This window comes from Balaenoptera borealis (assembly GCF_965194805.1).
Source record: "Balaenoptera borealis genome assembly, contig: HAP1_SCAFFOLD_1398, whole genome shotgun sequence".
Lineage (NCBI taxonomy): Eukaryota > Metazoa > Chordata > Mammalia > Artiodactyla > Balaenopteridae > Balaenoptera > Balaenoptera borealis.
In genome coordinates this window covers 58,065-85,115 of record NW_028122824.1, presented here as the reverse complement: position 1 = coordinate 85,115, position 27,051 = coordinate 58,065, and the positions used below count along the sequence as shown (strand labels likewise).

General features: G+C 36.2%; 1 protein-coding gene and 1 long non-coding RNA gene across 11 annotated transcripts in view; both read left to right on the top strand.

Moving 5' to 3' along the window:
- Positions 1 to 27,051, top strand: part of LOC309622016 — a 120,396-nt gene that overhangs the window by 48,241 nt on the left and 45,104 nt on the right. For 6 of the 10 annotated variants that reach the window (XR_014240423.1, XR_014240424.1, XR_014240427.1 and 3 more), the window contains 2 exons: positions 6,809 to 6,906; positions 12,700 to 12,854. This is a non-coding gene — a long non-coding RNA (uncharacterized lncRNA). Of the gene's footprint in view, positions 1 to 6,808; positions 6,907 to 12,699; positions 12,855 to 13,463; positions 13,499 to 27,051 lie in introns of all 10 variants that reach the window. The other 4 variants (XR_014240422.1, XR_014240425.1, XR_014240426.1 and 1 more) reach the window with 2 other exon arrangements.
- On the top strand, positions 18,348 to 21,270 carry LOC309622018 (serine/threonine-protein kinase MARK2-like; the record flags this gene model as incomplete). The annotated part of the gene is made up of 1 exon (XM_082409235.1): positions 18,348 to 21,270. The coding sequence occupies one exon, from the start codon at positions 18,348 to 18,350 to the stop codon at positions 19,449 to 19,451; it is 1,104 nt and encodes a 367-aa protein (XP_082265361.1). The 3' UTR covers positions 19,452 to 21,270.

Here is a 27,051-nt window from a genome sequence, read left to right as displayed (position 1 = left end):
TAACCAAGAAAGATACATGCAAACACTAATCAACTGCATTCTTATGGTAACCTATAAAGATCAAACTGTGAGAAATCATGATTATTATAAAATAGTGTTATTAATCATGACACAGAGGTTTTGTGTGAAATGAATATTTTGATTTTATATTTTTCACCTGCTGATTCTTAATTTACTTCCCAATTAACTTACAAAGTTTTTCAGTTTTTGACGGCAACAATGATTTTTTTTAAAAAAAGTGTTACTCATAGTTTTCCTGACAGCAATATGCAAGAAAAATGCTATGTTTGATAAGTCTGAAACTTACTTAAAAGATTGCAATCTTTACTTCTGTGTTCTCTGTTAAATGTCAGCTATGTTTGGCCATTTACTTAGAGCTAAAATGAGTAGTCAGTTAACCTGATAAGATAGAATTCACAGTGCATTTTTCAAGATGCTCTGAGGGAGAGTCAGGTGAGGTCCCCAAAGCAAGTTGTACATTCCATCCTGTTGTTTCATATACTGAGAACTGTTGTTTCGTGAAGAAAAATTCAATCTACGCTTTTTATTATTTATTTTTCTGTTATGTAAAGACATGCAATAATATTTAGAAAGGGCTAATTTCTACTTCATGCACTTTGGAAAAGAAGAAGTATGGAATGACAAAACCCTAAACTTTTAGCTAGTTGGCTTAACTTACTGACGGGAAAATTTTGATACATTCATTTAACTGAGAAGTATTTTTTGTGTATACTGTATCAGGTCAGGCACTGTGCTATACAATGAAATTATTATGGTAAATATAAGGTACATTGTGTGCTTCCTCTTAAAGCTTGTAGACTATGGAAAAGAGATAGAAATAAAAATGTCAAAACCATTATTATAGAATGGGAAGTACAGGGTGTTATTCCCTGGGCCCCTAATTAAGAGTCAGGGAGCTTGATTTATTCAAGTATAGTGGAATATTTAGAAGACAGGAAGAAGTATTCCTGTATCAATTGGTAGAGAAGTCACTAGTATTTTTGTGTCTAGGAGAAAATGCAAACTATCTTTTGGATTACCATTCTTTTTCAGACTTTTCCATGGCCTGGCCCCTTCTCAGTGATGCTGACTGAAAGGGATTAGGGATCTTTTTGCCCCAGAAAAAGTTACAACAGTGGTGGCAATAGCTAGAACAGATAGTGTTGCATCCTGTTGCAGATACTCCTTGAGAGGAGGGGATGATGTTATCACAGATTATGAACCTGGTATCTTCTCTTTGGACGAAAAACATGATTAGAACCTCTTTATAGATTGTCCAGAATGAAGTCCGCTCACATTAAAGGCTCCAAAGACCTCAGAGGGGAACTCACGAGGAAGCAAGAGGGCATCTTTATTTGAGATCCAGAAATATCTCCAGGACCTGTTGGTTTGTCTAGATTATTCCTCTGTGGTTATGTTTTGAGTCTTTGCAGCACCAGCCACCCAGGCACAGTGGCAGACCCCCAAAACAGAGACTGGATGTGACTGTGCATAAGAGTTCTAGCCTTGGACAATAAGCATGAGCCTTTGTGGGACCCTAGAGAATCTTTCCAGGAATATGACTCACTAGATGAATCATCAAAATAGAGACCAAGATTCACTAGAGTGTGCTAGACATTTTTTTTTTCCAGTTAAGGTTTATTGGAACTCTGTGGTCTAATTTACAATGCTCAAATCTTCCAGCAGTCAAGGAAAATCTTTGCAACTGATATTTTTGTAATTTGGAGCTTCCGGCAAAGGGAGGCAGCTTCCATCCAGACGTGCCCCTTGGGGTTTTGGACTCCCTGGGGTTTTAATGACCCTGACATAACTAGTAGGTACATTGCTTTTATTTTTTGTTTTGTTTCTGTTTTTTTGGTTGTTGTTTTGTGTTGAAGACAAGGTGTTAGAAACCACAAACATTTTTTTGTTTAATTTTTGTTGAAAGAGGGTAAGATTTAACTGGGTTGGAGATATACACTATCCATTGGGGTGGGAAAAATTACTTTAAAGTTTTTTAATATAATATATATATATATGTATAGATATATAGAGACATATATACTACTGTATTTGAGGAAGATCTGATTATTGTTATAGTAACCTCTAAATACCTGATCAAGTATTTCAAAATGATTTGCTCAGTGGTCTGTTTAAAATTGTAATTTGAGTTTTTCTTTATAATGAAAATTCCCTGTAAATATTTCCTCTATGTCTGTATTTAGAAAGTGTTATTTTTGAAAATTAATTATACACGAGTAGACCTGTATGTTTATGTTACCTGAAAGATTGATTATAGTAGGTCTATTTATACATTAAACTAAGCATTGAGGGGATGAATATCCTTGTCTGAAGTTTCCAAATCACATCAAAGAAATAGAGCAAAAAATATATATGTAATTAACAATGATACAAAAATATTGGTCACTTTTTACATTTCATAAAGAATCATGGCTACAGATTTTTTTAAAGTATTATTACTATTTTTAATTTCAGGCAGTTTTTTTTTATTGGAGTATAGTTAATTTACAGTGTTGTGTGAGTTACAAGTGTAGCAGAGTAACATTTTTTTGGTAATACAGTTTATTACAAAATATTGAGTATCGTTCTTTGTACTATACATAGGTCCTTGTTGTTTATCTATTTTATATATAGTAGTATGTATATGTTACTCCCAACTTCATAATTTATTCCTCCCCCCCACATTTCCCCTTTGGTAACCATAAGTTTGTTTTCCCCTTTGGTAACCATAAGTTTGTTTTCTTTATCTGTGAGTTGGTTTCTGTTTGGTAAATAAGTTCATGTGTATCATTTTTTCTTTTTTTAAGTTCCACACTCTAGTGATATCATATGGTATTTGTCTTTCTCTGTCTGACTTAACTTTACTTAGTATGATTAACTCTAGTTCCATCCATGTTGCTGAAAATGGCATTATTTCATCTTTTTCAGTAGTGTTCCGTTTTATATATTTTTATATATATATATATGTATATATATATATATATATATATACACATGTATATATATATATATATATATATATATATATATACATACGACATCTTCTTTGTCCATTCATCTGTCGATAGATATTCAGGCTGCTTCCATGTCCTGGCTATTGTAAATAGTGCTGCAGTGAACACTGGGGTGCATGCATCTTTTTGAATTATGGTTTTCTCCAGATATGTGCCCAGAAGTGGGATTGCTGGATCATATGGTAGTTCTATTTTTAGTTGTTTAAGGAACCTCCATACTGTTCTGCATAGTGGCTGTACCATTTTACATTCCCACCAACCGTGTAAGAGGGTTCCCTTTTCTCCACACCCTCTCCAGCATGTATTGTTTGTAGACCTTTTGATTATGGCCATTCTCACTGGTGCGAGGTGGTTCCTCATTGTAGTTTTGATTTACCTTTCTCTAATAATTAGCGATTTGAGCATCCTTTCATGTGCCTGTTGGCCATCTCTATGTCTTCTTGGGAGAAATGTCTATTTAGATCTTCTGCAATTTTTTTCATTGAGTTTTTCTTTTTATATTGAGCTGTGTGAGCTGTTGGTATATTTTAGAGTTTAATCCCTCATGGGTTCCATCGTTTGCAAATATTTTTTCCCATTCTGTAGGCTCTTTTCGTTTTGTTTATGGTTTCCTTTGCTGTGCAAAAGATTTTCAGTTTAACTAAGTCCCATTTGTTAATTTTTGTTTCCATTTTCATTGCTCTAGGAGGTGGTTCCAAAAAGATTTTGCTACAATTTATGTCAAAGTGTCTTCTGCCTATGTTTTCCTCTAGGAGTTTTATAGTATCCATTCTTACATTTAGGTCTTTAACTCATTTTAAGATTATTTTTGCGTATGATGTTAAAGAATGTTCAATTTCATTCTTTTACATGTAGCTGTCCAGTTTTCCCAGCACCACGTATTGAAGAGGCTGTCTTTTCTCTACTGCATATTCTTGCCTTTGTTGTCATAGATTAATTGACCATAGGTGGTTGGGTCTACTTCGGGGCTCTCTTTCCTGTTCCATTGATCTATATTTCTGTTTTGTGCCAGTACTATGTTGTTTTCATGACTGTAACTTTGTAGTATGGTCTGAAGTCAGGAAGTCTGTTACCTCCAGCTCGGTTTTTCTTTCTTAAAGTTGGTGTGGCTAATAGGGGTCTTTGTGTTTTCATACAAATTAAAAATTTTTTTGTTCTAGTTCTGTGAAAAATGCCATTGGTCATTTGATAGGGATTGCGTCGAATCTGTGGATTGTCTTGGGTTATATGATCATTTTAACAATATTGATTCTTCCAGTCCAAGAACATGGTATATCATTCCAACTGTTTGTGTCATGTTTAATTTCTTTAATCAGCATCTTATGGTGTTCAGAGTACAGTTCTTTTGTCTCCTTAGGTAAGTTTGTTCTTAGGTATTTTATTTCTTTTGATGTGATGGTAAATAGGATTGTTTCCTTAATTTTTCTTTCTGATCTTTTGTTGGCTTTAAGTGGGCTTTAAGGCTTCAGTTCCCCCCTATACTCCTGGTCTAACCACACACCTGGGGGGGCCTTCAGGCAGATTTTTTTAAAGCTATTTGAATGTATGTTCAAGGGCAGCAACAAATCTCTCATCCTTGGATTTAATACATCTTTTTATTGCATTATAGATGAATTTACTTTATAAGATAGTTACTTACCTTTGCTGTGATAGGTTCACCAGTTCTTTTATAATAAGTTTGGTTCAGCTCAGCATCTAAATTCTACAAAATTAGTCTTGCTCATTTCCATTTAGATGAGCGCCTGATTAAAGTACAATGGCACTCTGACTTCTTAATATAAACCTTTACATTTTTTTATAGGAAAGTTTTACACAGTTTAACACAATAAAATTTGATGCCATTCAAGCACTATATATTTGTCTTAGTTCATGTTTTCATTATGATGTGCTTGAGTTCTAAGGTTTGTGTAAGTGTATAAAGATTTCTAGTAACATTTTCCCCAGAATAGTATTTTAATTTTTATCAGGAACTTGAACATTAATAGTTAGTATATGAGGAGAAACATGTGAAGAATAAAGAGGTGAATAAAGATGAAAAATTAAAAATTGAGGATAATAATGAGGATGTGAACTAAAACCCTGGCTGCATTGTCTTCTATGAATAATTTTCCAGACTTTACTGAGTATATCCATGTTTTCTCATTCTTCTCAAACATTGGAAGGGCTTTCTTTCTTTTAAATCTCTCAGTAATTATTCTTGTTATCCTCTACTAGTGACTTATGAAAGAAATTTCTCCTGCCGTTACTTGATTTTCTCTGTTTCATTAATCTCTTCCTGTGTATTGGATCATCACATCAACATTCAAATATGCTCTAGAATCTCTTACCTCAAATAGAAAAAAAAAAAAAAAGACAGTAAAAATATTAGTTAGATCTCTGAAATAAATGTCTGGTCCAGAAAATAACTTACTGATATGAATTCTGGCACAGACATCACCTTCTTAAGTCCAGAGAAATGTCTTTCTTTGATTTTTTCCTCCTCTAACACATTACTGTGCATTGTCTTATTGGAACAAGCTACTAAATCTCTCCAACCCTTCAACGTGTCATTGAATTCATATTCTGCAACTTCCTGTCCCAATAATGTTAATCTCACCATTTCTTTTATCCCTTGTTTGATTATATAGAAAGTAAAGATAATATCTGTAGCAGACATAAGTGGTTGCCTACCTCACTTTCAATCTCCCTACTTGGTTATTTTGTTCATGTTTTTAATTCTCTCCCATAGGACTCACTGTTAAATCCTGCGTACTCTAAGCTGATCATTAAAATCTTTTTCTCTTTGCCAGTGATAGATCTAGGGATGATTATGAAACTTTGATCCTACCCTAAAGATAAAAAATATATTTTAATCATGGTTAAATTTGTATTCATCTTCATTTACATTTGGAGAAGTCTGCTGGAAAGAGTCTGGGGAAAGTTTCCCCTTTAAAAAAGAAAACTCACACAAGAAGAGTTACCCACATTTTCTACTACACGTTCTCATGTTTACACACAGAGTCATAACCATTTTACTCTCATGAAGGGAGGAAGGCTGAGAACAAAGGTGCTGAGGAGGGCAGGTCAGAAAATAACGCAAAAAGCTGGGTTCTTGATGACATCATTCAGCCACTGAATTAAACAACCCTGGGGGTGCCTGACCTTTAGAGTCTTTGCTATATGAGGTAATAAGTTTTTCTTACTGAATTGGGATTTTCTGTTTTTTTCAGGCAAAAGAATCTTATATAGTGTAGTACTTACCCACAAGTCTGGTGAGATGATTTAATAAGTTAATTCACATATACCACATAGCAGAGAGCTTGGGACATAAAATACTTAAAAATGGAAATTATTACAATTGAATTTTCCCCTCTTCCTCTCCTTCTTCTCCTTCTTCTTCTCATAGTATTAGTATTAGTAATAATTAGTACTGTTTTATTTTACGATTTCATGCGGTCTAAGTAAATTTAATTTCCCCAATAGCAGTACCATGCATCTTTATGAAAGAAAACAAGAAACAATATCCAGCAATTAGATAAACACATAACATTTTCTGTAGTTTAAGAATCATCTTTTGGCTTACAAGATTTTCAGATGTAGGGGATTTTAAATGCCTACTCCGTTCTTCATTACCTGCTGAGTTATCCATGACCTAAATATATGCCTCATCCTTATATTTTTATCGTTAGACTCATATGCCTCCTTCAGGGGTGATGCATTCTACTCAATAATGACAGATAATGATATAAAATTTAAGCAAATAGTAATGTTATAAATGGACCTTAATCATTTCAAATCTTATGTTTCTCACTCAGAAAGGACCAAGCTTTCCAAAATAGTAGTGGACCAGATGGAAGAAATGTAATATTCAAAGGCAAATCTATATATGTTACTTCAGATATATCAAGTAAAGGTAAAAATGGATATTTGTTTCTAAAGAGAGATAAAAGACCTTGCTAATTTTCATTAAGTACTTAGTCTTAATGAATTTCACTTAAATCCTAAGTAATTTTTAAATAGATCTTTATTGGAGTATACTTGCTTCACAATACTGTGTTAGTTTCTGCTGTACAACAAAGTGAATCAGCCATATGCATACATATATCCCCATATCCCTCTTGAGCCTCCCTCCCATCCTCCCTATCCCACCCCTCTAGGTCATCGCAAAGCACCGAGCTGATCTCCCTGTGCTGTGCTGCTTCTTCCCGCTAGCTAACTGTTTTACATTTGGTAATGTATGTATGTCAATGCTACTCTCAGTTCGCCCCAGCTTTCCCTTCCCACCCAATATCCTCAAGTCCATTCTCTATGTCTACATCTTTATTCCTGCCCTGCCACTAGGTTCATCAGTACCATTTTTTTTTTTTTTAGATTGCATATATGGAATCTATTCCATATATATGCGTTAGCATACGTATTTGTTTTTCTTTTTCTGACTTACTTCACTCTGTATGACAGACTCTAGGTCCATCCACCTCACTACAAATAACTCAGTTTCGTTTCTTTTTATGACTGAGTAATATTCCATTGTATATAGGTGCCACATCTTCTTTATCCATCTAGGTTAGTTCTATGTCCTGGTTATTGTAAATAGTGCTGCAGTGAACACTGTGGTACATGTCTCTTTTTTGAATTATGCTTTTCTCAGGGTATATGCCCAGTAGTGGGATTGCTGGGTCATATGGTAGTTCTAGTTTTAGTTTTTTAAGGAACCTCCACACTGTTCTCCATAGTTGTATCAACGTACATTCCCACCAACAGTGCAGGAGGGTTCCCTTTTCACCACACCCTTTCCAGCATTTATTGTTTCTAGATTTTTTGATAATGGCCATTCTGACCGGTGTGAGGTATCACCTCACTGTAGTTTTGACTTGCATTTCTCTAATAATTAGTGATGTTGAGCATCTTTTTGTGTGCCTCTTGGCCATCTGTATGTCTTCTGGGACCTAATTAAACTTAAAAGCTTTTGCACAGCAAAGGAAACCATAAATAAGATGAAAAGACAACCCTCAGAATGGGAGAAAATATTTGCCAGTGAAACAATAGATAAAGGATCAATCTCCTAAATATACAAACAGCTCGTGCAGCTCAATATCAAAAAAAACAAACAATCCAATTAAAAAATGGGCGGAAGACGTAAATAGACATTTCACCAAAGACATAAGTAATTTTTTGATTGACTTGAATGCCAGCTTTATATTCAGAGTGGTCAAGTTCAAATAATTTTTGGGAGAACTGAGCACACATGCAACAAAATGTGAGGACATTAATCGAAATTTAAGGACTATAAACTTTCCAAATAACTCTAACATAAAATCAGTGAAAAAATTTAAGCAATATATAATAGTGACATAACTGTTGCTTCAGTCTTCTTGTAAATTAAATATAAATAACACCGATAAGTAAATTTTCTTATATGGGTTTAATAAAAAATGGTTCTTGAAAATTAAAAAAGAGAAAAATTAAGTACATAATTACATTGGAGTCAAAGTACATTTTATTGTTGTTGTTGTGATAACAGTTGCTAATTTTCAACAATACAGGACTTGTTGCCTAACTATAGTTTTCTTTGTTCCAAATAGATTTTTCAAAGCAAAAATATGACATAAATTTTGCCCATAAGATGATTAGACAAAACTGGCATTGGGATGGAAAATCATGTGTTTCAAGACCCTTCACACCAAGAGATATTTAGGCATTATTACTTAGATTAATTGAGCTTTTATTAAAGCTAATTTTCTAGTATTCACACTTCAAAATACAGATGGAAATAAAATATATAGTTCTCAATTTGGCAGGAGTGTACTATACAATTTATAATAAAGTTGATTTATATTAATTGCTAGAAAATTTATGGGCAACAGATTTATTTTAATGGAGTCATTTATTGTCCTAATTTGTTTTATTGATATTAGGATCCGGACATCTTGCTGTTTTAAAAGGATACTCAAGCACAGGGAGATCAGCTCCGTGCTTTGTGACCACCTAGAGGGGTGGGATAGGGACGGGGGAAGGGAGAGGCAAGAGGGAGGGCATCTGGGGCTATATGTATATGTATAGCTGATTCACTTTGATATACAGCAGAAACTAACACAACACTGTAAAGGAATTATACTCCAATAAAGATGTTAAAAAAAAAAAAGTTAACAAACAGCAAATTAAAAATGGATGATTTTTTAATCCATTTACAATCAATTAAATAGTACATTTTGTTTTCTTTTCTTTTTTCTCCTTATGATTGTTGTTTTTCATTGTCGCCCCTATGTCCTTATGCTAATAAATAAAGTTGGTTTCTGCTAAATACAGTATTGAAAATCAAGAAGGAAATACACTATTCTCTTATTCTCCTTTAATTTGAAAATATGTGTATTGGCACCACTATATTGCTTTCAGTTAACGTTAATTTGTGTGTACTTTACATTTTTTTATCAGTCTTGCTAAGGGTTTCTCTTAGTTTCCTGTTGCTGCTGTAACAAATTAACACAATCTTAGTGACTTAAAACACCACAAATTTATTATTTTACAGTTCTGGAGATCACAGTTCAAAATAGGTCCAACTAAGCTACAGTTAAAATGTTTACAGGACCCCATTCCTTCTGCACATTCTGGGAATCCATTTTCTTGCCTTTCTCAGCTTCTAGAGGCTCTCCCCAATCCTCAGCTACTGGCCCCCTTCCATACTTACAGCCTGAAATGAAATCATTCTCACTTTGCTTCCACTGTCACATCTCCTTTTCTGACTCCGACACTTCTGCTTCCCTCGTCTACTCTTTTTCAAAATAAGGACCTTTGTGATTACACTGGCTCACCAGGGTAATTCAGGAAACGCTATGGAGATCCTAACTTAACTGCATCTGCAATGTCTCTTTGCCATGTAAGGGAACATATTCCCAGGTTCTGGGAAATAACACTTTTACAACTTGGGAGGGGGTATTATTCTACTACTACAGAGTTTATCAATTTTATTAAACTTTCAAAGATTAAAGCTTATGGCTTTGTTATTTTTCTCTATTTTATATCTTTGATCTTTGTTCTCATCATTCTACTTTTTATCCTTCTTCTTCCTCTGGGTTTTAAATTTCCCTTTTTCCTTTTTAGAATCTTGAGATGGAGGCTTAGCTTATTGATTTTTTAAACTTTCATATTTAAATGATAAAGTATATCCAAAGACTGTTTTGCCTCAATCATATAAGTTTTGATAAGGGAAATTTCTATTTCCATACTGTCAATAATATATTTTAAATTCCCATTGCATTTTTTTAAAGAAGTGTTAATTTAGACACGTACTGCTAATTCTCAAACACATAAGATTATCTCATTATTCTTCGCGAAAACACTTATTCATTTATGTATGTTCACAGAACATATGATCCTTTGTGACTTATTGAGACTTGTTTTATAGCCCCAAAGACTATGTATTTTAGCTGCCAGATGTAGTATTCTATAAATTTCTGTTAGGTAAGTTAGATAATAATATAGTTTAAAACTTTTATATCTAGAACAGATATAGCAGAGGAGAAGGGGTTGAGAGGTGGGCAAAATGGGTAAAAGGGATCGACTCTGTGGTGATGGATGATAACTACACTTTTGATGATGATCCCGTTGTGTATTGAATTACAGTGTTGCACACCGGAAACTTTTATAATGGTATACATCAATTTTACTTCAATAAAAAATAAAGCTTTTATAGCATTACTGATTTTTTTGTTTTTAATTATGAGAAAATCCTATTTGAAATAGCTGTGGTTCATTGTATATTTTTCTGTAGCTCCTGTTAATTCTGTCAATGTTTTAAATGTATGTTGCTTTGTGTTATTACTGGTTATTTTCTAAATTCAGCTTTTTAATCTTTCACTTTTCAAAGTGACTTAAATTATGCCCATTAGCCATTATTGTAAGTAAAATACCATGTATTGTTGTTTTGTCCTTTGTACTTATTCTCCTTCTATTATGTGTTATGTATCCGCAGTGTAGTTTTTTCTTTAAAGAGTTAGTAACTATTTAATATATTTTATAAATATTATTTTATAGTTAAATTCACAATTTCCCTTTCCGGTGATCTTCATTTCTTCCTGCAGATACGTACATCAGTAAATTTGTGCTCATTTTTGTTTGTTTGTTTTGGTTTGGTTTGGTTTTCTTTGTCTTATCTGAAGCGCTATCAACAGTATTCCTTGCAGTCTGGTTCAGCTAGCAACAAATTCTGCCTGTTCTTGTTTATTTGAAAATTTCATTATTTAACCTTAATTTGGGGACAAAATTATTAGTAGATATAAAATTTGGGGGTTACACATTTTTCCTATAATTTCATTAAATATATGATTTTATTATCTCTGGCTTCACTTGTTTCTGATGATGTTAGCTCTCATTCTTCTTATTGTTGTGCCAGAATATAATGTATCTTTTTATTTTCTGGTTAAATATTATTTTCATTTATGATGTTTGACTATGATGTGACTTTCTTTGAATGTATTCTATTTGTGTCTTGCAGAATTTTTTAAAAATAAGTTTTTGTTTTTAGAAAAGATTTTAGATTTATAGAAAAATTGAAAGGGTAATACAGAGAGTTCCCATATACCCAGCCCCGAGTTACATTCTGCACCCATCCTGGATTCCCCTGACCTCTTAAATGATTTTTTTAAATTTGTTTATATTAATATTTACTATTTGAGCTGTAAAGCTCTATGGAATTTTACAAATGCTTAGTGTCATGTATCTGCAATGAAAGTATACAGCATTGTTTTGAAACTCTGAACATATTCCCTGTGTTTCATCATCATTTCTAGCCCTTCTTTAATCTACTGGCCATTACTGATTTACCATGCCTATAGGTTCTGTCATTTCCAGATGTCATATAAGTGGAATAATTCAGTATGTAGACTTTTGCTACTGGCTTCTTTCATTTTACCCTATACATTTAATATTCATCCATATCCTTTCATGGCATTTTAGTTCATTTATTTTTCTTCATTGAATAATATTGCACTGTTTGAATGTACCACATTTTGTTTATCCATTCATCTATTTCTCTCTTGATTGTCTTTGTCCCTTGTGAAATACCAGTTGACTGCATTTCTGTGCATCTCCTTCTGGGCTGTTTATATGGTTTAATTGATCTATGTGTCTATTCTTGAGCCAGTATCATGCTCTCTTGATTACTGTAGCTTTATAGTAATTCTTGAAATCAGGAATTGTTAGCACTACAGCTATGCTGTTAATCTTCTATTATTGTTTTGGCAATTTTAGGTCTTTCTCCTTTCCACATTAACTTGATATTAGTGTGTCAATATCAAGAAAATAGCTCACTGGAATTTTGATTGGAATTGCATGGAATATATAGATACAGTTAAGAAGAATAAACATCTTAATAATATTGATTTTTCCAGTCAGTATACACAGAATAACTCTTGATTTATTTAATCTTTGGTTTCTTTTATCAGCATTTTATAGTTTTGCACATATAGTTCCTATACATATTTTGTTAGATTTATATTTAAGTACTTCATCTTTATGGTACAATATACATGGTATGTTTTTTTTTGTTTTTAATATTAACTAGAAATTTATTTTATTTATTTATTTTATTTATTTTTGGCTGTGGTGGGTTTTTGTTTCTGTGCGAGGGCTTTCTCTAGTTGCGGCAAGCGGGGGCCACTCTTCATCGCGGTGCGCGGGCCTCTCACTATCGCGGCCTCTCTTGTTGCAGGGCACAGGCTCCAGACGCGCAGGCTCAGTAGTTGTGGCTCACGGGCCCAGTTGCTCCGCGGCACGTGGGATCTTCCCAGACCAGGGCTCGAACCCGTGTCCCCTGCATTGGCAGGCAGATTCTCAACCACTGCACCACCAGGGAAGCCCAACATGGTATGTTTTAATTTCAAATTTCATTGACTTATTAAATGTATGTGTGTTTATATTTATATGTACGGTATATATACAAAATACATATATATGTATGTATAGCATATACACAAGAATATATACTAAACCATGAATCCTGTGACCTTGTTATAGTCCTTTATTATTTCCATAATTTTCCAAAATTGTATTTTTCTGCAGAGACAATCATGTCTTCTGCAAGTATAGACAGCTTTATTTAATCCTTTCCAAGCCAAATACTTTCTCTTTTTTTTTCTTTCTTGTTTTAATGTACTAGCTAAAAATCTCAGTAAAACGGAGAGTAGGAAGAGTAAAAGAGAATATCTTTCGTTTTTTCTGGATTTTAGTGAGAAAGTTTTCAACTTCTTAACATGATATATAAATATTTTTATTTCACGTAATGCTTGTGTCTGGTTTTGGTGTTATTGTAATGCTGACCTTATAGAATGAGTTTCCTCAGCTTCTGTTTTCTGGAAGGGAATGTGGTAATTGGCACCATTTCTTTTGATTTGGTAAAATTCACCAGTGACTATCTGAACTGAAGGTTTCTTTTTTGGAAGGTTTTTGATTATTGATACAATTTTTTTTTAATAGATATGGGCCTGATCAGATGACCTGTCTCTCCTTGTGTAAGTTTTAAGCATTTGTGTCTGTGAAGAAATCATTCTGTTTCATCTAAATTATAGAGTTCTGCTTGTTGTTCTTTACTGCCTTTTTAACATTCATGAAACAGGTCAGGATGACGTCTCTTTAATTTCTGATATTGGTAATTATTTTTTCTTTTCTTTTCTTTTTCTGTTAACCTGGCTAGAGGTTTATCAGTTTTGCTGGTCTTTTCAAAGAAGTTTTTGGTTTCATTGATTTTCTCTACTAAAGTTTTCAGTTTCAATAACTTATGCTCACGTATGTATTATTTCTTTTTACTTTCTGCTTACACTAATATTAAATTGTTCTTCATTCTCTAGTTTCCTGAGGTGGAGCTCAGATTACTGATTATAGATCTTTCTTCTTTCTGAATATATGCACTTAATTTTCCTCTCAGCACTGCTTTCTCTGTATCTACAATTTTTTTTAAATTTTTATTTCTATATAATTGCTTTTTAAAATTCCTCTTGAGACTCTTCTCTGTGATCCACATGAGCTTGAGAAAAATGTATATTTTATTTTTGTTGAGTGGAGTATTCTATAAATGCCAATTATATTAGTTTGATTGCTGTTACTGTCCAGGTCAAGTCTATCCTTACTGATTTTGTACCTACTTGATCTATCAGTTTTTGCTTCACATATATTGAAAGCTTGATGTCAGATTCCACAACTTTAGGATTTTTATGTCTTTTTGGAGAATTGATACTTTTATTAATATGTAATGTTCCACCTTTTCCTTGGTATTTTTAATTAAAAAAAAGTTTTTTTAACATCTTTATTGGAGTATAATTGCTCTACAATGTTGTTTTAGTTTCTGCTGTATAACAAAGTGAATCAGCTATATGTATACATATATCTCCATATCTCCTCCCTCTTGCATCTCCCTCCCACCCTTCCTATCCCACCCCTCTAGGTGGTCACAAAGCACCGAGCTGATCTCCCTGTGCTATGTGGCTGCTTCCCACCAGCTATGTATTTTACATTTGGTAGTGTCTATATGTCAATGACACTCTCTCACTTCGTCTCAGCTTACCCCCACTGGAATGGTTTTGACCCAGAAAGAATGTCACCAATAAACAGTCTCAGTGTGAAACAAGATAGAGAACAACCCCTCAGGGAGCTCACTGTAAGGCTGGAGACAAGGCCCCTCCTACACTTTTCTTCACTCCCACATGGAGCAAAAGACTCAGTTATGTGTTTAGTCCAAATCTTGTAAAGCAGCACTGGCTGTAGGGGCTAACCCTGCCCTTTGTTTCCAGGTGTCCCAAGCTGATTCTTAAATCAGCCTTGTTGAAATTAATATGCCTACTCCAAAGTTTTTATTTTAGTATTAACTTAATATGCCTTTCTTATTCCCTTTACAATTATTGAATTATTGGAATTTATTTTTAGAATAGTTTTGAGCTTGCAGAAAAATTGAGCAGCATGTTCAGAGTTCCCATATACTCCCCCTCCCACTCCTTCCCTTGCCCTCATTATTAACATCTTGCCTTGGTGTGGTAAGCACGTTAAAATTGAACCTACATTGATACATTGTTATAAAATAAAGTCAGTTATTTTAAGGGCTCACATTCTTTGTGATCTACAGTTCTGTGGGTTTTGTCAAAGGCATGATGTTATGTACCCACCATTACCACCACATCATGTGGAATAGTTTTACTGCCCTAAAAATCCTGTCTGCTCTAGCTGTTCATCCTTCCCTCCTCCCCTCCCCAATCCCTGGCAGATTGTTCTTTTTTTCACTGTGAATATGATAAATTCCAGATTTTCTCCAAATATATTATGGCAGATTATACTCCAACACATGGAAGGGAAGTATTATCACAGTAGTTTTTTTTCAAATATAATCAGACTGGGTTTATGCCTCTCCTACAAAGATTGATAATAATAAAAGTATATTGTCTCTAACACTTGTTCACCTGAGTTTGGATTATATAAGAACTACTGAAATAGGCCACCAATCTTCCAACTCTTGTGCTAGAAAGAGCCTCTTTTTTTTTTTTTTTTTTTTTGTCTAAACCATACTAGCCTCTAATGAATTCAGCCAATTAAAGGAACTAAAGGTTTCTTTTCTCATTGTTCCTATGATCTATATACTCTGTGTGCCTACAAGATGCCAGTATTAAGAGTTCATTCCTTGCATATTCTCTGTCCATCACCACTGCCCTATGCTATGAGGAAGTGCTTCTTCTCCACCCCTCACTTGGGTTACAGAAGGATTAGTCTGTATAACCACTTACTCTAGGCTAAGTGAGGTCTTTGAGTGCCTCATAAGGCCTCTTTAGCCATAGTTCTTGATGCTCTGGACTTATTGGCATGTTCATAGGAGTTTTTGTGGAAATGTAGTTACCTGGAAGTGCTGAGGTGTTTGTTCGCTTGTTTGAAACTTGAGTAACGTAAACACCTTGTTCTTCTGCTTAATCCCCAAGGATTGACATGGGGATGGTTCAATTTCTCCTTTTAGTATATTCAGTAGACTAATGCAGCAATGTGCTGTGTTCTCCTTCAATAGTCCTTGTTACTCCCATTTACTACCCACATGGTAAGAAAGCTGTCCTACATGTTTATCTCAAACTTACATGGAGAAATTTGAGAAGAGTCAATTAGTAGAACCATCCATAATGTCAACTACTAGTAAGGGTCTATAGAGGCAAACATAGATACATATATCCATATCTGTCTGTCTATCTATCTATCTATCTATCTATCTATATCTCCTCTGGAAATTTTTTTCCGTGATACATTAGTTGGTGGGAACGAATTTTTCATAGAATATGTAAAGGCCATTCTGTGTGTACATGTTTGTATATATTTCATAATTTTCCATGTATATGTAGATAGAAATCTACACACCAAAGTTCTACTTCATTTATGTAATTATTAAGGTTATTTTTTATAATGAAATGTTAAGATTTCAAAGAATTTTTATCTCCTAATTTTCTCCCAAATATTAATTGAATTACATAGGGGAACATGTAATCTAAATTCCTAAATAGTTATATCAATATTGATGCTAATTTTCAACGCTTTTTTCATCAAGTGTATATATTAATAAGATGTGTGAAATTTTTTAATTCTAGTAATAGCTTTAGGTATAGATTTTTTTTTTTGATTTGTATGTGTGTGGTGTGTTTTATTATATATTAGTCTCTTAAATCAAATAGAAAACAAAAAGTGGAGCTACAAACCAAAGTTACAACAGTATTAGCTTTTCTCATCGCCCGTCTATCTACTTTTGCCAGAGGTCTTTATTTCTTCATAAGGCTTTGAGCTACTGTGCAGGGTCCTTGACTCCAACCTGAAGAACTCCCTGTGGCAGGCGGGTCTGGTGGTTAAGAACTCTTGATTAACTGGGAATGTCTTGATTTCTCCCTCATTTTCGAAGGAAAGTTTTGCTAGATATAGGATTCTTGGTTGATGGTTTCTTTCCTTCAACACTTGAAGTACATTGAGCCATGCCATCTGGCCTCCGAGGCTCCTGATGAGAAATCTGCTCATGACCTTCCTGGCAAATCTTCTCTCAGCTTCATAGAACTTTCATAATGTACCTTATCGTGTCTTATGCAGCAGAACATTTTGTATAGTATCGTGAAGTCAGTTAAGTTGTAACATTATTTTGAGACCAGAATTTAAGGAAAAGGAATTGAATATTTCAAGTGTAGACATTATGAGGTCTTTAAAATTATTACAGATTTTCAAACGAGAAATAAAAAGGCCACTGAAGTATCCTACAGATTTTAATTTATAACAAAGTGAATACCAATATCTAATAACACACGTAAAGAAACATTTCTTTGGGATCCTTTTTCCTAAGTGTAAAGGGGCCTTGAACTCAAGAAGTGAGAAAACCCCTGTGGTTTACCCCCAGCTGTGATGCGTCCATTTCTTCCTCTGACCTCAGAGTGCACCACTGTGATGTACTTCACAGAGCCCTGTAAAAGGGGCAGCTGGGCCCAGGTTTTTGGTCCTTAGAGCCCAGGAAGCTGCTTTTGGTGACCTGACGGCCTTGGACCTACAGTTAGCTTGTTTTTTCCTTGTTTCTGCCATTTTGTTGATTTATTTTTCTCTTTTCTCTACTCTTTTTTATCTTTCTCATTTTTCTTTCTTCTTTGCCTTTTTCTCATTTTTCTCTCTTTATCATTTCTTTTAGTTTTAAATTTTTTCTTCTCAATTTTTTGGTGTTTCTTTTCCATTTCTTCTGCTTTCTTTTCTTCCTTTCTTCTTTTTCTCATTTGTATCTTAATTTTAGTTAGTATTGCTAGATTAGTACAGTTAGCATAGTCAGTACTGTTGGTATAGTTAGCATAGCTGGTGTAGTTAATACTTGATTAGCATAGTTAGTGTAGTTAGTGCTAGTTAGCGCTGTTGGTACAGTTAGCGTAGTTAGCGCTGTTAGTAGAGACAGCACACTTAGCACTGTTAGTACAGTTAGCATTGTTAGTTAGCGTAGTTAGCGTTCTAGGTAGTGCTGTCAGTCAGTGTAGTTAGCAGGTCACCATGATGCAGGGCCTCACAGCCAACTCTGCTGACAAGGAGGCTCATATTGATGGCTTTGAGATCCTCCGCACCATTGGTGAAGGCACCTTCGGTAAAGTGAAGTTGGCGTGGCACATTCTGACCGGGACACAGGTGGCTCTCAAGCTGATTAAGAAAAGGCGTCAGAGCGTCGCAAGTGTCCAGGCACTTTTCCGGGAAGTGTGCGGTATGAAGCTCCTGAATCACCCCAATATTGTAAAACTGCTGGGGGCGATTAACACAGAGGAGGCATTTATTCTGGTGATGGAGTACCTCAGTGGGGGGGACATGTACCACTATTTGAAGATCCATGGCCGTATGACAGAGGTGGAGGCCCGAGGCCCATTCCAGCAGCTGCTCTCCGCCCTGCATCACTGCCACCAGAGGGGCATCGTGCATCGGGACCTGAAGCCAGAGAACATCCTCTTTGATTCCAAGATGAATATCAAACTTACAGACTTTGGCCTCAGCAACAAGTGTGATGACTCTGGACAAATGGACACAATCTGCGGCACACCCCCTTACTTTGCCCCGGAAATCTTCCTGGGGCAGAGCTACAGCGGCCCTGCGGTGGACGTGTGGAGCCTGGGAGTAGTGCTCTACACCATGGTAACTGGGTGCCAGCCCTTTTGGGGAAAAGACTACCAGGAGCTGCGGAAGCAAGTCCTAAAAGGGAAATACCACATCCCACCTTATCTGTCTTTGGAGATAAGGGATCTATTACAAAAAATGATTGCCCTCAACCCCAGTGACAGAGGCACCTTACCTGACCTCATGAGTCATGCTTGGTTAAACATGGGCCAGAAGGAGCCACTCCAGCCACCCTGTGAAGAGGACCTGAAGGTGACAACGGTGACGACTCCGGGCTTGACTTGCGACCAGATCCAGGATGCTGGAACAGGCAGTGTGAGTGCCAAGAAACCCCAGGTAGGGGCCTCCATCGTAACTGTGAGGCCCTTCTGTCGCGGGGACCTCAGCGGCAGTGAACTTGAGCCTTCTCAAAGCCCTGTGGTGTCCCCCCTGAAAAGCAGGTGGCTCTACCAGGGAGAAAACGTGCAGCTGCAGGAAGACCAGCAGGCGGAGCAGAAGACCGGTGAGTCTGCCTGTCCCCCACCCAGCCTGGAGGCGAGGACTGCCACCCCCAGCCCAGCCCCCCAGTGTGGCACTGGGACATCCCCCTCCACCAGCAGCAGGATTGGAGCCCCAGAGGGAACCAGCTGCCCCCCGGGTGTGTCCAACACTGGAGGGTCCTCCCACACTGGGCAGCCTGAGAGTGTGTCCTCATCCACTCCCTCTGGCCACAGCCAGAAAAAGCAAGGGGTGGCTAGGAGAATCTGGAACTTTGTTTTGAAACATCTTTGTTGCAAGCTGCCCAGCAAGAGGCGTCATAATAAAATGAGCCCATGTGAACCCCATGCATGACCGAGGCAGGAAGGTCAGGCCGCCGCACTCCCTGGGGCCCGGTCCAGTGGAAGATGAGGGTGTTCTCTGCGCGGCCTTCAGAAGCATCGTATCCAAGACCCTGGCCAGCTCAGAGGATGGTCCGGAGCAGCCCGGGCGACCGAAAGCGAGGCCACCGTGGCTGCAGGTCTGCCCCTCAACCCCCACCTGGGTGAAACTTCAGAGACTGGACTGTCATTCCTGGGTCACGTCTCCCCTCCCCCACTCTTCTGTCTTCCGTGTTGGTGGGGGAGGGGGATAGTTCTTGTTCCAAGGACTCCTTGGTTCTTCCAATTCTAGTTAATAAACTTGATGCTCGGGCTTCCCTGGTGGCGCAGTGGTTGAGAATCTGCCCGCCAATGCAGGGGACACGGGTTCGAGCCCTGGTCTGGGAAGATCCCATGTGCCGCGGAGCAGCTGGGCCCGTGAGCCACAATTACTGAGCCTGTGCATCTGGAGCCTGTGCTCCGCAACAAGAGAGGCCGCGACAGTGAGAGGCCCGCGCACCGCGATGAAGAGTGGCCCCCGCTTGCCACAACTAGAGAAAGCCCTAGCACAGAAACTAAGACCCAACACAGCCATAAATAGATAAATAAATACTTTTAAAAAAAAACACAAAAAACTTGATGCTCCAGAAAGATGTATCACACCCTGCTTTGCATCTGCTGTGATGTATAGTGCTCAAGGAGACACCTAGAAAGACAGAAGCTGAGAGATTGGAGTGTGGATGCACAAATAGAGTTACTGGGAATGGGAGAAGTACAATTTAAACTCAGTTACTGGGGCGCACACTTCCACTCCAGCACAACGCAGTGCTTTACATGTTTACATGGCCCCAAGGTATTATAGGACACATTCCCATTAGCTCTGTTGCTTCTGGGCCGTGCTCAGGAACTAGGTCAATACAGATGCTCCTGGGTGGGGATCCAGCGTCCACATTGCTCAGTTCCATCCTTTTCCATAAGCCCGAGCTCACCCCCAGCCTCCTCCCCACAAACAGGTGGAGGTCAGCTCATGACTCTCACAATCCTCAGGTTCTTCCAACCTGCTTTCATCCTTGGGGAAAACCAGCCAATTGTTGGCTTGTCTTTCCCAAAGTTATCATCCTCTTTATTTCTAATGTGGAACACCTACCTCTTTATTCAATTTCAGATTTTATAAAATACTGGAAAAGTCTTTGGCTTTAAGCTGCTTTTTTCTGCTTTCCTACAACAAATGTCCATTGAGAAAGAAAACAGAAAACCATTATCTAATTGAAATTGTAGGAGCAAATATATGTAGAAAAAATATATATACCTTAATACTGTCCCATTTGTATACGTATTTCTGATCAGTGCCATTTGTATAGCTTCACTATTAATTGTCAATTCCTTTGGGGTAACCTGGAGTCCCTACTGACATGCAAACATTCTCTGAGAAAACAGCACTGCTATTACCACTTAACTATGCTTTAAGGTAAATTAATTTGTCAGCTTTGTTGGTATGACCACTGACAGTCACTAGACTGCAGCTCGTTAAGATTGGTTATAAAATGTGTTTTGCTGGAGGGCGGGGGAGAGGAAGTTTCTGAGCCCAGTTGATATTCTCAGACTAATTCACAGTGTGGTCTTGGGGGCTGTTCCTGTCTCTGGAATAGAAGCGGCCAGAGAGTGAAGAATTACAAGAACATTTACTTCCTTCATTTCCTCTTTAGTTCTAAATATATCTCAATGTCCAAAAATAAAAGGCTATGTAATATATTTCCAGTTTTTCTTTATGAATAGGATCAGTAAATAATTAATAAAAGCAAATTAAAAGTGAACTTGTCACAAAGGGAACAATCCTTTGTCTGACATTAGTGAACAGCCTGGTTTTTAATATAAAATATTTTATAAAAGAAAATTATGCTGAGTTGCACTCAGGGTAATAAACTTTTCAGATGCAATAGCTTTAAACTATTTATGTTGCTTGAAAATAATTACTTGTAAGCAATTTGTTTCAATTTTATAAACTAGGGCCAGTTATTATAGGTATTACAGAAGCAGTAATTGCTATTCAGCAGGGTGACGCTTTGCTCTGTCCTCTCAGCGACTCCTGGTTGGAGATACGGGGGCACAGGACGGTAGGGAATTTGTAGCTGCTTTGCTTTTAACATCATTGTGTTAAGGCTGCAAGAGACTAGCTTATAAACTATGAGAGTCAGGCAAAGAGTTTGAACCTACACTATAAAATCCTGTAGTTCTACCCTCTTTACAATATCTGGCAAATCATTCATTTCACTAGGTTTATAGAGAGCCATTTAGGAAAATGAAATGGGTATCCTATGGGTAAAGATCTAATGTCTAGTGCAACCTAGGGCATTATAGTGCTACCTTCCAGCTCTTCTCTCCCAGTGTCTTATACTGGAGTTAGTGATGTGCACATATCTATTCATAGTTCCTCATTCCAATGAACTGTAAGGTCTTGAAATTGAAGGCATGACTTAGCAAAACTTTTTTCAAGGAGCAGGCACACAGAATATGAGTGCTGATTACATTTCATAATTAAATTCATTTGTTTTCTAATATAAACATTGAATTTCTCCTTAGCTTTCATACTAAGAAGACCTTGCAACTCACAAGATTTGACAAATAACTCACCTCTTTGATTACATGTTTATTTGCATATTACTTTTTACCTGATATGAGAAAGAACACAGCTAAATACAGTTGTACTGGGAGTTTTGTACACGTGTGGAGGGATGAGAGAGAAAGGGTGTCGCTAACAATGGATTCTGACAGCAAGAGGGAGGCAGGAGGTCCTTAAGGACAATCCCTATGATTAGTTAGTGGTGGAGCTGAGGGGGGTCTGTATTCCAGTGATGTTTGTTTTGGTTCTGTTTTTATCCTCATAAGTGTGTATCTGAGCAGCAACCCCCTGATTGGTTTTGTATTGGTTATTAATTATTTACTAATTATTAATTATTAATACAACCTCTGTATATATTTTGTAAAATTTATCTATATTTTATAAAACATATTTTATGTTATTTATTAGATAAAACTTTTTGTAATCTTGTAAAAAACATTAGCAAGGGTTAAAATGATCATCCAATTTTTTTTCTCTATAGTAAATATAACAGGGACTTTTGGAAGAAAGAACCATTTTAATGTGTGTAATCTTCCTAAACTGTATATGTGGGAATCCATATGAAAATGCCAGGCTGGCCAAACCTACTAGATACATAAGTACATACTCGTTAAAATGTTGAATGATGGTTCAAAATCATGGCTCAGTTTGGAACCATGACTAGAAAGAGCTAGGAGAATGGCAGTTAGATAAATACTTAGTATTTCTAAAGGGATGTGGGACACAGTACCTCTTAAACATGGCATGCCCAAGAGTCACATGAAAAGGAATTGTAGTAAAGGGGTTTTGACTCTTCAATTCTCATTCAAGATTATAAACCAACTCTGGAATCATATGTGAACCATACCTAATCCTTGCTTGTTGCTCAACCTATTGTGTCTAACTCTGAGAAGCAGATTTCAGAGGGACAAAGGGAAAGAAGTTTGCAACACTAGGCCTATGAATTAAGCCCTGCTTAGTTCTCCTCTTTGATTTTACTGTGTACTGATATAGTATACGTCAAAGCATTTTATATAATCTGCACACCAAAGAATTCACACTGAAATGTGGTTATGGCACTAAAACTATCTTGCCAAAAGCCATTCTCCACAGAAGAGGAGTGAATGTGTGTTCCCAAACTTAACTTAAAGTGATAACTTGATAAAATCCTTTGAATATCGGATGTGACTGGTGTGTAAACTAGATAGTGTCCTATTCAAAGATGCTTCAGGGTGTTTCCTGAAATAGATGTACTTATTTGGATTGGCTATATTTTCTGTCACTCCCTGTCTGAATTACAGGAAGCGCCTCATCATTAGGTGACCTGATTTGACCCCAGTTCCTCTCCCACAACTTCTCTATATGGTAGCCAGAATTGTCATTAACAAACAGAAGTTCAGTCTTTCTAAATTAGCTCCCATTTCACTCTGAATATAAACCAAACTCTTCAAAGTGACTTAAAAGCCCCACATGATTACCCCTCCCTTAGTTCTCAGACATCTCACATCACTGAGATGCAGCGGGAGCTCCGGTTCACCTTCTGCTTCTCCGGTGACACTAGCTTCATAGCTTTCTCCAAACATACCAGACAAGTTCCACATTTAGGATTTTGCTCTGACTCTGAATGGGTCAATTTTCCCCAAATAGCTTCATGGGTGAAGTCCCTCACTTCTTCAAATTTTTGGCTCAACTATCACCAAAAGGAGGTCTACCCATACCAGCCTAAGTAAAAGTAGAATCCACCCCCAGGCCCCGCCTACAATTGAAAACCCTTTCCTTGTTCTTTCATTCCATAAGGCTCATGGCCTTTTAATGTAAAATATCATTTATGTGTCCATGTTTATCATTATCTGCTGCCCCATCGCTTCTAGAATATAAGCTCCACAAAGGCAGGCATCGTTGTTTGATTCACTAAAGTATCTTTGGAAAGTGAAATAAAACCTGGCTCATTGTGGGCCATCAATACATTTTTTTTTTTTAAGTTGAATTAAATGAAAAGGAGACAGGAACAAATCATGTTTTGGCCTACATGTAAATGATAGCATTAAATTGTCAATTGTCCTTGGAAACAATTGGAGAAAAGTTAGAAAATCTTTTTTTTCCCCCCTTTAAAAATCAGCAAATTGTATAGAATTGAGAATTTACCTTGGAGCAATTTAGAATCCATGTGTTGTTTGAATTTTGACTCAGCAATGTCTTTAAGTTCACCAAATTAATCAAGCAAACAAACCTGAGTCTAAATGCAGACTTCCTTACGAAGTACATATTAAATGATCTTACAAGTATAGGAGGGAACTGCTCCCAGGAGTGGGGTTGACCGGTGTCAGAAGCTAATAAAGGTTTGAATATTAAAATAAATAGAATTAAATTAAATTAAGCCTTAATGATCATGAACAATGAAGTAAGTTTCCAATGCTATATATCAGAAAGACCTTCCTAAGAAAAAATGTCATTTGATTAGTTTCAATAAGCTTTATTATGCTCAACAAATCAAGGGATGATCTACTTAATTTTTCATATTAAAAGTTTGTAATTTTCATCTAGTTTAATGTTCACAGGCTTTCAGAATTTTTGTTCACTTGATATTTTTTAATTAAATCCTTAGGTTGTGAAGTTTTTCCCTTAAAGTAAAATCTTCCTTGCATTTTACAAATAAAAGTTACCTGTTGCAATATTCAAATAACATATATTATGCCTCTGCTCCATCAGCATATTGACAGATTTGCTGCTGAGACATAATGGGTTGTTCTCTTGGTTAAGTCTTAAACTATACTGAGTATTACCTATGAAAAACTGCGAGTAGTGATTTGATAGAATGTCCTCACCTTCTTTTTCCTGTCCTTTATGTTTCATTATGAGGAATTGAAATATAACCCTAAGCAAGACCCCGTTGCAAAAGCATTCCTTTCCCTTTTGAGTAATGATTTTCTGGTAGTGAAAATGTGAAATAATGAAAAGGTTAGAATATGCTTTAATTCATTCTTGCAAAGGTTATGATGACATCATTATTTGGGTCAAAATCAAATCATTGCTTCCATTCTTCATATGTTAGACAGATTAGTGTCAGATAAATACAGCATAGTATTTGTGTCAACACTTAAGGATAATATGTTATTGTAAACCTTTATTAATCTTAATGACTTTCAAATGTACCTCGTGCTTGAATATTTATTTCTTTAAATGTCAACTCACCTTTTAAGCTATTGCTCATGTAAAACAAAAAGCAATCTACCTAGACTCAGGAAATGTTTCTCATGCGGCTGTTTAAACATAGCAACCAGGATGTAAAGAGTTTGAAAATCAATTACATGCTTTCAGAATCTAATCAGCAACACTTGATTGGAAGTATCAACCCACAAGTACAGAAAAAGGAAATCGCTTCAATAAACGTCACTGATATTTCCTAGCATTTTGTACTTCGGTACCAACAGGAAACTAAGAAATGTTGCTAGGATGTTAGCGTCAAATGTTTCAGCCTTCATGACCATTCATTTTAAATATATTTAATTCATTCAAACAAGTAAGGATTAGCATCATAGTAAACTGTCACCAGTCTATGAATAAGCAAGTACACCTATGTCTCTTACCCCCCTGGGACAATTACACCCTCTACATGGGTCTGTATTATTATCTCTGAAACTTTCCAGTTGCATTACTGTCACCCATGTGCTTGAAAATCCAGGTTTACTGTCAAACCATAATAATACAAAGAGATTCAATCTTTTGAACTGTAAAATATATTAAATCTAATAATAGGCATGAAGAAAAAAACCCACACCACATGTCAATTAAAACTTCCTAATTTGAACATATGTATGGTACATTTCTATTAAATTTTTGTTTGTTTTCTCAAAGGATTATTATGTTCTGTGTACTTAAATCTAAAATGTTGCTATCTCACAGTCTTAATAAATAATACTCTATGGCTCCTTATTCACTTTAAATGATTTTTAAATTTTAAAACAGATTAAATGTTTAATTTTATTTTTATTACTATTTTTTATCCTGGAGGGACACTTGAGAAACTGGTCAAGTCTCAGAAAATCTCTATGTTAAAAAAAAAATCTCTATAGAACACTATACCTAAGAATGATTAGTAATTGTAGATATCATAGCCTGCAAATAATTTTCAATGATCTTTTAATTAGACAACATTTTCCTCTAGGTCTGTTTATTTTGGCCAATGCATAAATTCTAGTTTTATATTTAGTTTTCTCTTGTCTTCCCACAAAGAACACCGACTCTAATGAAAATTATTAATGTAGGAATAGGAAATTGCAGCTTCTTCCTCCCTTTTTTCGTTAAAAAAGTTCTGCTCGATACTGTTTCTTTATCTAACTAGGCCTAAATATAACAAATCACTACTATACAATATTCTAGTGAGGTATGTTTTCTGGCATATAACGTGTAAAATATTAGGGCTTTTTGGCTTGATGTAGTTCAGTGATTTAAGTTGAATAAAGAAAAGGTGGATATATTTTCTGGAAAAATAAATATATAAAAAGCAGATACTAGAGGGGAGTTAACACCTAGAAACAGAGAAGACCACAGGGTAAAAGGTGAGTTTCTCGTTTGTTTTGCTTTTAGCCTGAGACTACTCCAGAGTTACATCTGACAGGGAGGCTAAAGCTTCAGTAGAAATCAGCCTCATTCTTGTGGAGAACTAGGAGACACAGTTCAGGGCAGTCATAGCTTCTGGAATCTGAAGGTGAAAATGGCAGAAAGTACAGAGTTAGGGAGGAGAAGCCCCAAACTCTGTGTATCAATTTTACCCAAATATCTGACTGACCCCTGAACCAGACAAGCATGGGACTGACTTCAAAAAAGCCAGCTACAGCTCAAAGAATAGAACGTAAATTTAGCTGCCTCCCATTTCAAAGCAACCATTCAAAGCAAATGGATTTCAAAGCAACCATTTTAACTACTCATCACAATATTCTTCTTCTTCTCTCAAAGTCAAATTTTGAGGCTGAGAAGATTCGGAGAAAGGAACCCT